At 51.0% G+C, this 13065-nt stretch overlaps 1 protein-coding gene across 5 annotated transcripts in view; it reads right to left on the bottom strand.

Moving 5' to 3' along the window:
* PTP4A3 (protein tyrosine phosphatase 4A3) overlaps positions 1-13065 on the bottom strand; it is a 168579-nt gene that overhangs the window by 34772 nt on the left and 120742 nt on the right. For 2 of the 5 annotated variants that reach the window (XM_054017280.1, XM_054017284.1), the window contains one exon: positions 1164-1900. In XM_054017280.1, the coding sequence (XP_053873255.1) occupies positions 1164-1268 (105 nt within the window). In that variant the 5' untranslated portion in view covers positions 1269-1900. Of the gene's footprint in view, positions 1-1163; positions 1901-8814; positions 9091-12547; positions 12710-12735; positions 12878-13065 lie in introns of those variants that run through there. The other 3 variants (XM_054017281.1, XM_054017283.1, XM_054017282.1) reach the window with 3 other exon arrangements.

Below are 13065 nucleotides of genomic sequence, written 5' to 3'. Positions count from 1 at the left end.
ATAAGGGGTGACTTGATCAGTCTGTAAGTCTCTACATGGGGAACATACATTTGATAAGAGAGCTCTTCAATCTAGCAGACAAAGGGATAACAATATTCCGTGGCTGGAAACTAAAGATAAAGTCAGACTAGAAATAAGGCACACTTTTTTTTTTAAACAATAAGGGCAATTAACCATTGGAACAAGATTTGGGATGGTGATGGATTCTCCATCACTGGCAATTTTAAAATCAAAGTTGAATGTCTTTCTAAAGGATCAGCTCTACAGTAAGTATTACAGGGAGGTCCTATGGCCCGTGTTATGCATGAGGTCCAAGTAGATGACCACACTGACCCCTTCTGGTTTTATAATCTATGAATCTGGTCAAAGGCAACCCACTGTATCTATCTGTGGCTAAAGGCCTTTGTCTGGAAAATGGGCCTCAGAGGATCAGAGAATCTCCAAACTGCTGTGAAGACGGTGCTGTGTATTATGCACACTGAGCAACCTAGTGGTGAGTACTCGCAACGGGGAAAGCAGCATCCAATTTCAGATCGAGATATTACGAGCTGTTTTCCTCCTCGGCATGGGTGTTGTGCAAACAAGGAGCTGGGTGACAGGGTGCCCTGCACTCAGAACTGTTCTGTCACTCCAAATGAGTTCCCAGGTACTTGTGATGAAAGGCTGTGGACTGACCTGCCTGCAAAGGAGGAGTGTCATGGCCTGTATTATAGCACCACCGCTAGGCCCCAAATGACCAGGGACCATTTGTGCTGGGAGCTGCACATATACGTAGGGGGAGGCTGGCAGAGATGCTTAGAAGGCTGAATGCCCAATTTCCTTTCATTTTAAATCTCAGTCATAGATCTGAGTTGTAGTATAGAGAGTCCCTGCCCCAAAGACACTACAATCCTAGCAGATAAGGCAGCCCAAGGGTAAGAGGAGAAGTGGCAGTATTACTGGCCCCATTTTACAGATAGGGAGTTAAGGCACAGAGAGATTAAATGACTTGCCCAGGGGCACTTAGGCAGTTTGTTGCGGAGCCAGGAACTGAACCGAGATCTCCTAAGTCCCAGTCAAGCGACAGGCTAGAGTTGAACTGGTGTCCCTATGAGTTCAAACCTCTACATTCTATTACCAATTCCCCAAGCCACCCCCTCACCTTTCCTGCATTTCCTTCTTACCTCTATGAAGGTGCTGAGCGTGGCATTGGTGGGGTTGTGGGTAATCAGGAACCGCATGTTTTTGTAGCACACCTCCACAGGCGCAGGCCGATTCATACGGGCCATGGTGAAGTGAGGGTGGCAGGGGGAAATAAAGAAAGAAGGACGAGAAGTAAAAAAACAAAACCTGGAGGTTTTTTTTTGGGGGGGGGGGGGGGAAGTAGTTTAAAAAACCCCCAACACAAATGTTGTGCAAATATTCCCAGCTCTTGGGAGTGTGTTAGATCCCCCAACACACACAAAAAGCCATGTGCTTGAAGCCAAATAATAATAATAAAAAATAATAATCTCCCTTTGTAGTGTCAGTTTCCTTTGGGTGTGCAATCCAGAGCCGCCGCCCTCCCTGCCTTCCGTGCCGTCCGGTTTCCTTGCTCTCTTCTCTAGAAAGGCCTCTGCATCTGGGAACCTCCTCACGTGCCGTTTCGCTCCGTCACGTTACCCCATCTGGATAGGTGGAGTACTTGGGAGCAGCGACGGGGGCCCGAAGCGGATCAGGCTGTGGCAGCAGCCAGCAGAAGTCCCTTGGCTGCGAGAGCCATGCACGGGAGATTTGAATGGTTAAACCCGAGGGCACGGACCCAGGGGCAGGCGAACCGGCAGAGACCTTTCCTCAGTGGGCACAATGTTGTGCGTGGCAATACTCAAAGCTGCTCCCCGGCACCTCCATAAATCCACAGCCAGTCACCGGCAGAGAGAGCCTGGAAGGGAGAAACATACAGGATGAAATCACTTTGGGGTTGGGATCAAGTAAACAGAAAGCTATACCGGGCCATGTACTGCCAAAATTAGTAGGGGACGCAGCTGCTGCGTCTGAAGCCAAAGCCTTTTTCCACCCCAGCCCCGAGCAAAACACTTCAGGAATTGTCACACTAAGGGCCAGCTAAGGTGGATGTAATGAGATCAGATCAACTAACAGCAAACGCTCGCAATAGAAACCAGGCAGGCAAGTGGCCGGGCAGAGGGCTCCTTGCCCGGATGCCTGGGCTCTATTCCCAGTTCTGCCCTTAGCAGGTAACCTTGGGGAAATCACTCTGTCTATTCTCTGCCTCCGTTTAGCAATAGGCGTGCCATCGGCCCAGGTCTGACGGTGCTTTGAGGCTGAGCGACTGTGACGTGTGTTTGTCGGGCGAAAGGTGTTAGAGGAACACACAAGCCGCACTAGTCACCCTGTACATCCTCTGCAAATCGCTCTCTCGCGATTGGGCCACGCAGAGAAACTTGTGAATGGCTCGTCTTCTGGGAAGGCCCATTTTCAAATATGGCTAGCTAGCTGCCCGTCCCGGTCATGGGTGGCTGAGCTCTAGCACGGCCCGTTGGGATACCCCACGGGACGGACAAGCACAGATTGAGCATCCACAGTGCTCAGCCAAGTAATTATCTGCTTGGAAAACATTCACCTGCTACTTGACCCGTGAGCGCAGGAAGCAGCTCGACAACGAAGACACCCGTCCCTTCAAAGAAAGGCTCCTTCCCCTCCCCGAGCCTGACAGCGCATGCCTGATGGCGGGTCTGGGAGGGGGCTAAGAGTCCAAGGCCCAGCACTGGAAATGCTCTCCGCCTCCCGCCCAGCACCCAACACATGGAACTGCGAAGCCAGAGCTCAGCTCTCGGAACGGTGCTAGAAGCCCGAGCGTGCTCTGGGAAAGAAGCAGGGTGGCGTTCTCCCCATGGTCCACAGGCCCACACAGGTGGGCAACTGCCTCTACACCACCTGGGGCTTCCTTACGACCGGCACATACCTCATTGCCACAACACACTGCAATTGGCTTTCACAGACGCAGATGGAACCACACCGGACCCTGCTGCTAACGGCACGTGGGAATCGAGCAGCAAGCTCTCCTAACCAGTTGGGATCTGGTCCGATGGTGATCACAGCAAATCCTTACCCTGGTTGGATTGGCAGGGCGACGAGGGGGAGTGTCCACTGAGAGGGTGGAGCAGCTCACTGGAAAGGGGGCTTGCGTTCATCGGCTTAGGGTACCTCTTCACTACCCGCCGTATTGGCAGGTAGCAATCGATTTATCCGGGATCGATATATCGTGTCTCGTTAAGACGCGATATATCGATCCCCGAATGCGCTCACCGTCGACTCCGGAACTCCACGAGAGCGAGCGGCGGTAGCGCAGTCGACGGGGGAGCCGCGGCCGTCGATCCCGCGCCGTGTGGACCCCAGGTAATTTGATCTAAGATACTTCGACTTCAGCTACGCTATTAGTGTAGCTGAAGTTGCGTATCTTAGATCAATCCCCACCCCCCAGTGTAGACCAGCCCTTAGCCTAGGACGGGAAGGGTGGTCAGCAGGTCACAGGTGAAAGTTAATCAGAGCTAAGCCGGGCAGTTTAACTCACAGCAAGGCATTTCTAGCTGGCTCCATCTGAATGCGAAGGCTTCCTTATGAGAGGCACCGGCGTCTGCGCTCCAGTGCAAGCCATTTCTATTAAAAAACCTGAGACAGCTGCAGAGAAACCCAGCTGTCTGCTCTGTGGGGGGAAAGGAGAGTGGATCCATCCCACGAGCCTTGGAAACGTGCAAGAACAACTAGCTACAACCGAGAAACAGTTCCTGCATCCTCGGAGGTGGGAGGGCAGAGGTGGCACTGGGACCTTCAGGAAGGGTTGGGGGGTTTAAGCCATCAGAGCATGGACTCCGGATTTCTTTAGCAGCTTCGCTCACCAGAAGTGTCCCTGAGAAGATAACCTGCTCTGCTGCGTAGCTTCCCCCTGCAGGAGCAGCAGCGCAGGAAGGCAGCTGTTAGGAAAGGTCTCCCTCGCCCTGGGACAATACCATTTCTCATTTGTATGATTTAAAGGGACAGCAACAAGGGTTACACATTTCATCTGCGCTGCTATTTCCCCATTAAATCCCCCTGCCAACTTTGAACACTTCCGTGCTCCAGCATACTTCTGTCCCCACACGCTGTGCCAGGAGCCCCCTATGTCTGATCCACCCTGCAACAGTCCATCCTTTACAGAGTCAATACTGGAGCAGGATTTGAACACGGGCTTGGGTATGCCAGGACAGTATCACATGGGTCCTTTTAAAAAGGCATTTAGAAGTAACAGCTGCTTAGTTCTTTCCATAGATCCCAAAGCACTTTACGAAGCGGCGTAAGGACTATCTGACAAACACACCAAGTTGCGGAAAGAATTGCCCCAGGGCCCAATATGTTGGGCTGGGAATGGAATTTAGGTCTCCTGGGTACCAGTCCAGGGCCCTGTCCCCTGCAGCATGCTGCCTCCTGAGCTGTGCTGTGATGTTCACACACATTATCTAACCTGTGCTAAGTACACCAGACACTTCAAACATGTTAGCTAGCATGTGTTAACCAGTATGTGCTAACAGCACACCCTTCCCTCCTAGCCCGGACAGCCACAGGAACAATCCAGACTAGGGACTCAGCAAAGGACAGCAGAAGAACTTACCCCACTCCTTCTGCAGACACATCTAGTGCCCCATCACCATGGTATCTAGGCCCTGCCGCCACCGCCCCACAGATACAGTGCTGCACAATTGGCCATGGCCATGACGGCTGTATTGCCTGCCTGAGGCTTATGCCACAGGTCATGGTGAAAGCTCTGCGCCCTCCGGTCTCATCCAACACAGCAAGTTCTAACGTTGAGGCAGCCTGTGCGTCCAGGGGAGAAAACCAACCTAGCAAGGAAAGATGTCAAGGATTCCAGCAAAGGGAAAACACCGAGTCAGGGTTTCGAGTTCCTAGAGGAGGGAGGGGGAAAAGATCTCACAGGGTGGATAATCTTAAATCCAAAGAAAAGATCAGATTCTTTAGGCCAGCAGACTCCAGATGCATCACAAAAGGCCATCGCTCCCCCTATAAGGGAGGGAGACTCCTAAATTATACCTGCCTACCAAAGGGCATTTCAAGCCTGAAGTTTTCTTCTAACTAGGTACATATATGGCCCTAACACCCTAGTATCTGAGGCCTCAATCACCGAGGGGTTTTATCTTCACAACATGCCTGGGAGGGAGGAAGTAGCTCAACTTTACAGGGGGAAGGAAGGCAGAGAGGATATGTCTACATAGCAAAACAAACAAACAAAAAAACCCCACCTCACAATAGCAAGACTCAGAGCCCAAGTCAACTGACTTGGACTTGTGCAACTGGGCTCAAAAACAGCAGTGTTGACATTCCTGCTCGGGCTGGAGCTGGGCTCTGAAACCTGGTGAGGGGCTGGGTCTCAGAGCCTGGCCTCCAGACTGAGTGGGAACATCTACGGTGCTATTTTTAGCCCAATAGCTACAGCCCCATGAGCCCGAGTCAGTTGACCGGGATTCGGAGACTCACTGCTGTGAGGTTTGGGTTGTTTTTTTTTGCTGTGCAGACGTACCCAGAGAGACTCGGTGACTGACTTACCCTAAGTCACACAGGAAATATCTGTGCAGGGCCGGGAACTGAGCCCAGCTCGCACACCGAGTCCCCCTCCAGCTCTTCATTACTGCCCTTGTCCCCGTGTCACGGAGTGGGGGAAGTCAGGGCCCTGCACCCCTTTTTCTGCGATTTACCGTGACTTTTAGCCAGCCAGTAAAACAGAAGGTTTATTAGACAACCGGAACGCAGTCCCAAGCAGAGCTTGTAGGTACAACCAGGACCCCTTAGTTAAGTTCTTCGGGGAGGCGGGGTTAGGGAGCTTAGACCACAGCTTTGGGGTTTTTTGCGTTTTACCACCCAGCCCAAAACGGAAAGCAAAACCCCCTCTAGCCGTCTCTCTCCCCCTTCCCCCAGCTTCTTTTCTCCCTTTGTCCAGTTTTCCGGGCAAAGGTGTTACCTGGCACCACCCCCCTCCTGGCTTAGGTTACAAGCTCAGGTAACTCTTAAGTAAAATCATTCCCTGCTAGCCCATCCCCAATGCAGACAGTCCCAGTAAAACTAGACGACATTCCCAGGTCAATCCGCCCCACTCCCTACTGCGTCACACCCCGCAATCGGGGGTTTTCTTGTCCTTTGAGTAACTCAAACAAACACGCTCTGCGGGAACGAGCCGGCTGGGGGTGATTAGCGGCAGGTTCTGCCTGAGTCCGAGCCCTATTTTTAGGCAGCTCGACAGCATTTTCACAATCGCAGCCTCTGCAACTCCACTGAAAGCCACAAGGACCCCCGATATCCTGAAAAGCGAAGCGTCCGTTCTAACAAGCAAGATACTGTACCAAGGTGACCATCATAGAAAGAGAGGAAGGCGGCGGGACCCTGGATTCAATTTCTGCCTCTGCCATGTTCCTAGTGTGACTTTAGGTAAGTCAGTCCCTTAAACTCACTTCTCCCTCTGTACACTGGGGATACGAGCACCGGGACGTTAGATAAACACATTAGCAACTGTGAGGCACTAATATAGAATATCAGGGTTGGAAGGGACATCAGGAGGTCATCTAGTCTGACCCCTTACTCAAAGCAGGACCAATCCCCAGACAGATTTTTGCCCCAGATCCCTAAATGGCCCCCTCAAGGATTGAATTCACAACCCTGGGTTTAGCAGGCCAATGCTCAAACCACTATCTTGGGGCCCAAATGAGTAACCAAGATAGAATGATAAATGGGCTGGTTGGTCCAGGTGAAATGTCTCCTTTCACAGCCCAAAAGCCTCAACAATTACAAGTAGCCAGCCGGGACTCCTGGGTATGAAAAACGGCAGCGTTTCAGAAAGGAGCTGGACCGGTTACTGAGGCCTGCGCAGAAGTGGCTGGAACCAAAAGGTCAACAAAGGTAGATCACTCATCCCAGGCTTGCTGTCTCCAAGCTCCAGGAGCTGACAGTACCTCACTCCTGTCACTCAGCCAGGAAGGGGAGATTTGATAGGGTCTGCAGGTCCCCCCTGCGGGAGAGTCCTTTGCCAGATGGAGGGCGGCCCTGCCATGGAAGGGTTGGGGGGCAGACAGAGCTGGGGCCAAGGAAAAAGGGGAGAAATGAAGGCTCTAACTATGATACACTAAATGCCCCTCTCTCTGCCCAAATTAAAGCAAACTAGAGGAAGGCCCTTTGCGACAGTGCTCACTCTCCTATGGATTCTCTCCTATTTGGGTCTGAGAAGGATCGTCATTAATAAATGCTACTTAATAAAAATAAGGGTCTTCCCTCCCTTCTACATTGTTCTGCGTTTGCACAGCACTTAGCACAGTGGCCCCCTACATAATGCAGCAACACAAATAAATAACAACACATCTCCTCCCAGCTGGACACACCATCTCCTAGTGGAAAGAGCACTGGGCTGTAGTTGGATATAAGTAGCACACTCCCTGGCTTCCTTTCCACCGGAAATACTGTATTCCGCTCCAAAACCAAACAAAACCAAGGCCAACTTAGTTGACTCTACGGAGGAAGGATGGCCCAGTGGCTAGGGTGCTAGCGTAGGACTTGGGAGACTCGGTTTAATTCCCAGCTCTGCCACAGACTCTGTGTGTGACCGTGGGCAAGTCACTAAGTCCCTCTGTGCCTCAGTTTCCTCATCTGTACAATGGGGGTAACAGCCCAGCCCCACCTCACACAGGGGCACGGTGAAGATCAATACATTAAAGATTGTGAGGTGCTCAGATAGTATGACAATGGAGGTCAGATAGATAACTTCGCCTCACCTCATCCCCCAACTTTGGCTGATTGACACCAGCTAGACAGAGCACTTTGGGCTGTAAAGAGCCACTTGTGTGTGTTTCCAGGGGATACTATAAAGCACAGAAGATCAAAATTGCACAATGTGCCTGCTGAGTGCCATGTCTTTCTGCTTCAAGATCATCCAGGCACATTTAGGTTGTGGTTCAGGGGGCAGTTTGCAATTGGACAGCTAAGCAGCAGCGGGAGGGAAAGCAGTGGGGGAAAGAAAATAAACATAACCAAGAAGGAGGATTCATTTCAGCTGGCAGCTGATTTAGTAGGGCAGGTTTGCTGGGAAGCTGGTTTGTAACAGTCTGCTAACAAAAAGCCGGGGAGGAAGGAAGGCGAGAGTAATCTCTGCCTGGATTTACAGGATAGGCAGGAGATTAAAAACAACCAACATGCGATTTAAAGAGAGATGTCATTACGAAGTGTCAGCAGTGCGAGCAATGCGAGCCAGGGCAGGAAAGCAGCTCACACTCACCCCTTATTTATGGCTTGGAAAGCTGGAAGTGACCACTTTCAAAAAGTGCAGTCAACAGCTGGTGCAGCGCCGTGTCCCTGCAAGGCTCATGGGCTAGAAAACTAATCACTGCTCAGTGCAGTCACCTACTGCCCGAGATAAAAGGGAAATGGTTAAAAGCCATTTTACCCATGTTACAAGGAGAACTCTGTGCTTATCTCCCCCCTTCTGCTGGGCAAATACAACACACACTCACTGACACACTGCCAAGACACAGGAGCTTCCCTAAGTGCCACCTTAGGAATACAAACGTGGAACTGGTTCCTCCAAATGCAAGTACCAACTGCCACAATTAAAGCTGATCTGAGCCGGCCGTCACTGAGAAAAACCCTTCAGCATCAAGATATGTTGCTGTTAACCCTCTGTAACGGAACAGCTGAGATTCGGGACTTTATAGCCACAGTCTGGCTAGGTTTCCAAGCAACAGCATGCAATTTATTACACACACGCAGGGAACAAAAGAGTATCTGAAATGTCTATCCGTATCTTACCTTTAAGTTGCTAGTATCCAAGCAAACACAACACAGCAGGGTAGGAGAAACCACACGCGATTTCTGCCCTGAATAACTCACTCTGCTTGTAACCAGTCAGCCTGCCCTAAGCAGCCACATGACACTGACACCGCTCAATGGTTAATGTCAAGCAAATGCACCTCTAATACTCTTAGGTCAACTAAGCTTTTCCTCTCTCTCTTTTTTTTGGTTCTTCAGTCGGGGCCAGTTCCTGAAGCATGAAATCAGAGGCGCATTCCACTTAGAAGCCTCCCGAGGAGCTGGAAACCTATTAATAAAGCTATTAGTGCCTGAGAGGTAGACTGACAGCACAGAGAGCGTCCCTGTGTGCAAACAAGTAAACTGGCAGCAGCAACGTGAAACATCCAGGCTGTAAGAAGGGGCGTGAGGAACATGCCAGAGACATACGTCAGCAATAGCCATCCTGGGGAAGGGAGAGTGCAAAGCAGTTCTAACAAGCCTTTCCCTATTGAAGTATAGATACGTGACGGATGCAGGCAGTTTCGGGAACCGGGTTTGATGAGACACGTACAGCAGCTCCAGACACCCAGGTCTTGGGGTATATGATAAGAGGCCGCACACAACAGCTGCCCACCTGTATTGGAAAGCTGTAAAATCGATGGGGGAGGTCGGTCCATAGGGGTCAGTAATGGGAGAAGATTAAAGAAAAGAAAAATGGAGCTAAAATCCCTTCCCATGGGGAAATTTCTGGCTGTGGAGCAGTCTCCCAAGAGAACTGGTGAAAACCCCAGTGCTTCAGTGACCTCTTGAATCTGACTCATTTCAGAGAGAGAGAGAGAGAGAGAGAATCTGGGGCATTTTTCAGGCAGCCTTTAGAGCAGCTCACTCCGGTGAGGGAGGATTTTCTTGTGCATTTCACAGTAAAACACATTGTTAAAGAACAGCCAGATTCAATGGCCCCTCATTTAAGCCACTGCTGCTCCAGAGCCCTGAAACTAGACAGAGCCCTTGTGTATATTCCGCATGGAACAATTGTGGACAGTCGGGAGATTGTGAACGTGGGAGAGATGGAGGAGCTCCCTCATTTCTATGACTCGAGGATATCCAGCATGTGGTCTACAACCTGCCTGGCTGAAGGAGACGCTCCCCACCATCCCGGCTGGAGGCAGCCTCCCCATTTGATCACCCCACTCAGGCACTAGCAGACTCTTGTTTTGAAACTCACACCTTCCCCAGGTCACAGGCTGCTTAGCTCTGCGTGGCCAGAGACTCAAAATAGAACATAAGCACATAAGTAAACTGACACGGGAGGCAGCTGAGCAGAGCAACATCTTTGTTCGGTTCTCTCTTGGTGTAGACGCAGCACAAAAAAGAACTGGAACTGTCACAGCGCTTCACAGCACACCTGAGGGAGGAGGCTGCTATCAGAGGCGTAACCCACTCAGTGCCATGCTCTCTACCTTTTACACTACACGAGAGACCATGCTAATGCCGCATTATCCAGCATCCCCCGTTATTCTTTCAATTTAGCGGGTGCCTCTGAAGACTGCTGACAAACATCCATGAAGGGGTTAAAGATGGAGGGAGAGGGTGATGGGCTGTCCAACTGCGGGAAAGAGAGCTAAAAGCAATGCCTGTTGTCACTGGGTTATTAGAATTATGAAGCACCTGAAGACCCCAGTGTAAACACACATTAACAGCTCGTCTCCGCCTGCAGAGACGGACAAGATGAAGGTGGGGGGTGGGGGGAGGAGAGAAAGGAAATACAATCATCCCCATTTTAAAGAGGGGGAACCCAAGCACAGAAAGATGAAGGGCCAGACTGTCAAGGCAGCTCCGCACGTTGGGCGATGAACAGTTCTGGAAATCTGAGCTCTCTTGAAAAATCGGACAGTCAGCTCTCTCGAGTCCTAATCCCGTGCCTGAACCACAAGCCCATCCCTCCTCTCTTACCTAGGCTCTGTGGCGACTCAGTCAGGGCCAAGTTTTCCCATTAATGGGCCTGACCCCAGACCCCCAAATCCAAACCTAGGCCCCTAGTTTCAGCAACAGCCCTTTGAAAATTGCTGTGGCTCTCCACGGCAGGAAGAATCCTAGCAATGCTCCCCAACACCCTGCCCATGCACCGGCCCAGCAAGTCTCAAGTGGACAGAAAAATAAACTGACATGGAGAGACAGCAGATTTTCCTAAGAAGGCCACCACTTGTGATCCCTCCCGCGACACTTACATAGCCACTTTCAGTAGGCGAGTCAAACCAGCCACTTGGCGGAAGATGACACATGGCAGCAACACTGAAATGGGCAGCAAGTATAAATGAGAGTGGGGGGAAAAACCAAATGGCAATGGTTTTTCACTCATTGTGTGAGGCAGTCCTTACCTGAGCTGGAGTTCTCGCAGATGGAGACATAATAGCAAAGCATCTTTGCTGATGAATAATAATTGGACAGATCCCCTCCCAAGGAGGAGAACCTCAGGGCAAGCGACCTCTGGGGTTTGTGGGTGTGCCCCAGTTTGTCCAGTCTCCCCAGTGTAATGACACAACAGGAGGAGCTCCTTGCCCTGCCCTGCAAACCCTCTGACGAGGCAAACCATCTTGATGTGGGGCAACATGGACCTCTAAAACTGTGTCATGTTTATGCAGCACTTGGCACGTTCAAGTCAGTGCACAAATAACTGATAACTCAGGGCACTGCTCCTATGAGATGGGGAAGGATTTACCCATCTGTGAAATGGGGATAACAGGCTGAGGTTAACTGACTAGCCAATTTCCAAACAGCGAGTCAGAGGCAGTGCAGAGATTAGAACCCCCACCCTCAACTCCTGCCCCAGTCCAACGGGCCACATGGCTTTTCACCCCCACTCTCCACAGAACCTCAGTGGAAATTTGGTTCCCTGCCTGAGAAACTTACTTTGTGTGAATTCCTTTGCGCTAATGTAAGGCTGTTGGGGTTTTACCCTCTGAGGGCAGTACGTGGAAACCGGACAAGGCCAACCAGATACCACACTCTGTGAGAACTGTCAGCAGCCTGAAGCATTCCAGCACAATCGATGATCCCATGTCTGAACTTATCACTGTACAACGTAAAGTTAGACTAGATGTGCAGGCTATCCTCTTGCTCCCTGGAGATACCAGCCTGGGAGGAGCAGGAGGAGGTCTCTCCTTTGTCCAGCTAGTTTTCCAAATGCTAAGAGGGAAGTTTCCTAAACTGGCACAGAGGAATTGCATTCCTCATTCATTGCTGATACCTACACCAATCTGGGATGGGGAGGAACGAGAATCTGCAGGAGAGCAATGTAAAAGGGGAGCTAAGAACATACTCCATTTGTACTGGTGATCCCTCAAGGGGCAGCCAGTGACTTACATTAAAAAAACCAAACCCATAACAAATCAGTGCTCCATGCATCTTAACGAGAACTCTATCCCCTCTTACTACAAAGGATAGACTGGAAAGAAACGCTATGCCTTCAAGTTACAGTCTTGGCAATCTTCCCTCTAAAACGTCTAGGCCCCTGACAGGTTTCAGAACGACAATCTAGCCCATTCACCTCCAACAGATACCGGGGAGCGATGCTGCTGCAGAAACGCCGAGAACACCTCAATAAATGTAGATGACTCAAGTCAGTCAGCTTGTCTGTGTGAAAGTCCTCACCCTGAGTAAATCAGCAGAGTTTTCCAGTGAACTCTAAGAGAGTCGCAGGTAGCTACTGCTTCCCATGTTACAGCCTGAGTCAGGAAGAGAAGCAGCTCACCTCACGTTTTCTCCAAAGAACTGCCACTATTGCACGGTGTGGTTCCCCACAGCATCCGCGGGGCTCAGTGAAGTTGAATTTCTAGGGAGAGGGTCCCCCCTACTGCCTGAAGCCCCAAGCTTCGAGAGACGTCTTTCCCAGTCTCGCTGCAGCGAGCTCAGCGCCTGGAAATGCTTCTGAAATCTTACCCAAAGCGAGGACGCTAGCATGCCAGCCCTGGGTGTCAGGATGACAAACTCCTTCCTTGTGCGCTGGAAGTGAGGAGGTGGACACAGTGTCCTGCAGCCAAGTGCTAAGTTCTTCTAGTCTCCTCCTTTTAAAACCTTCCCGGAGGAAGCGACCTGATGAGGAGCAGATCCTCACTGTCCTCTCGGGAAGTGAAGTAGCTGAGTGTCACGTTTCCGAGGGCTATTAATAACCCGTCACATCACACAGGCTTGCCCAAATCGCCCCCGTCAGGATGCAGCAGCTCTGACGGGGTTGTTTTGAAAGGAGTATCCGGTGAAAGCCCCTCTGCA

The sequence above is a fragment of the Malaclemys terrapin genome, chromosome 2 (assembly GCF_027887155.1).
Source record: "Malaclemys terrapin pileata isolate rMalTer1 chromosome 2, rMalTer1.hap1, whole genome shotgun sequence".
NCBI classification, from domain to species: Eukaryota; Metazoa; Chordata; order Testudines; family Emydidae; genus Malaclemys; species Malaclemys terrapin.
Note: the sequence above shows the minus strand (reverse complement) of the source record. Positions and strands in the feature narration are given on the sequence as shown.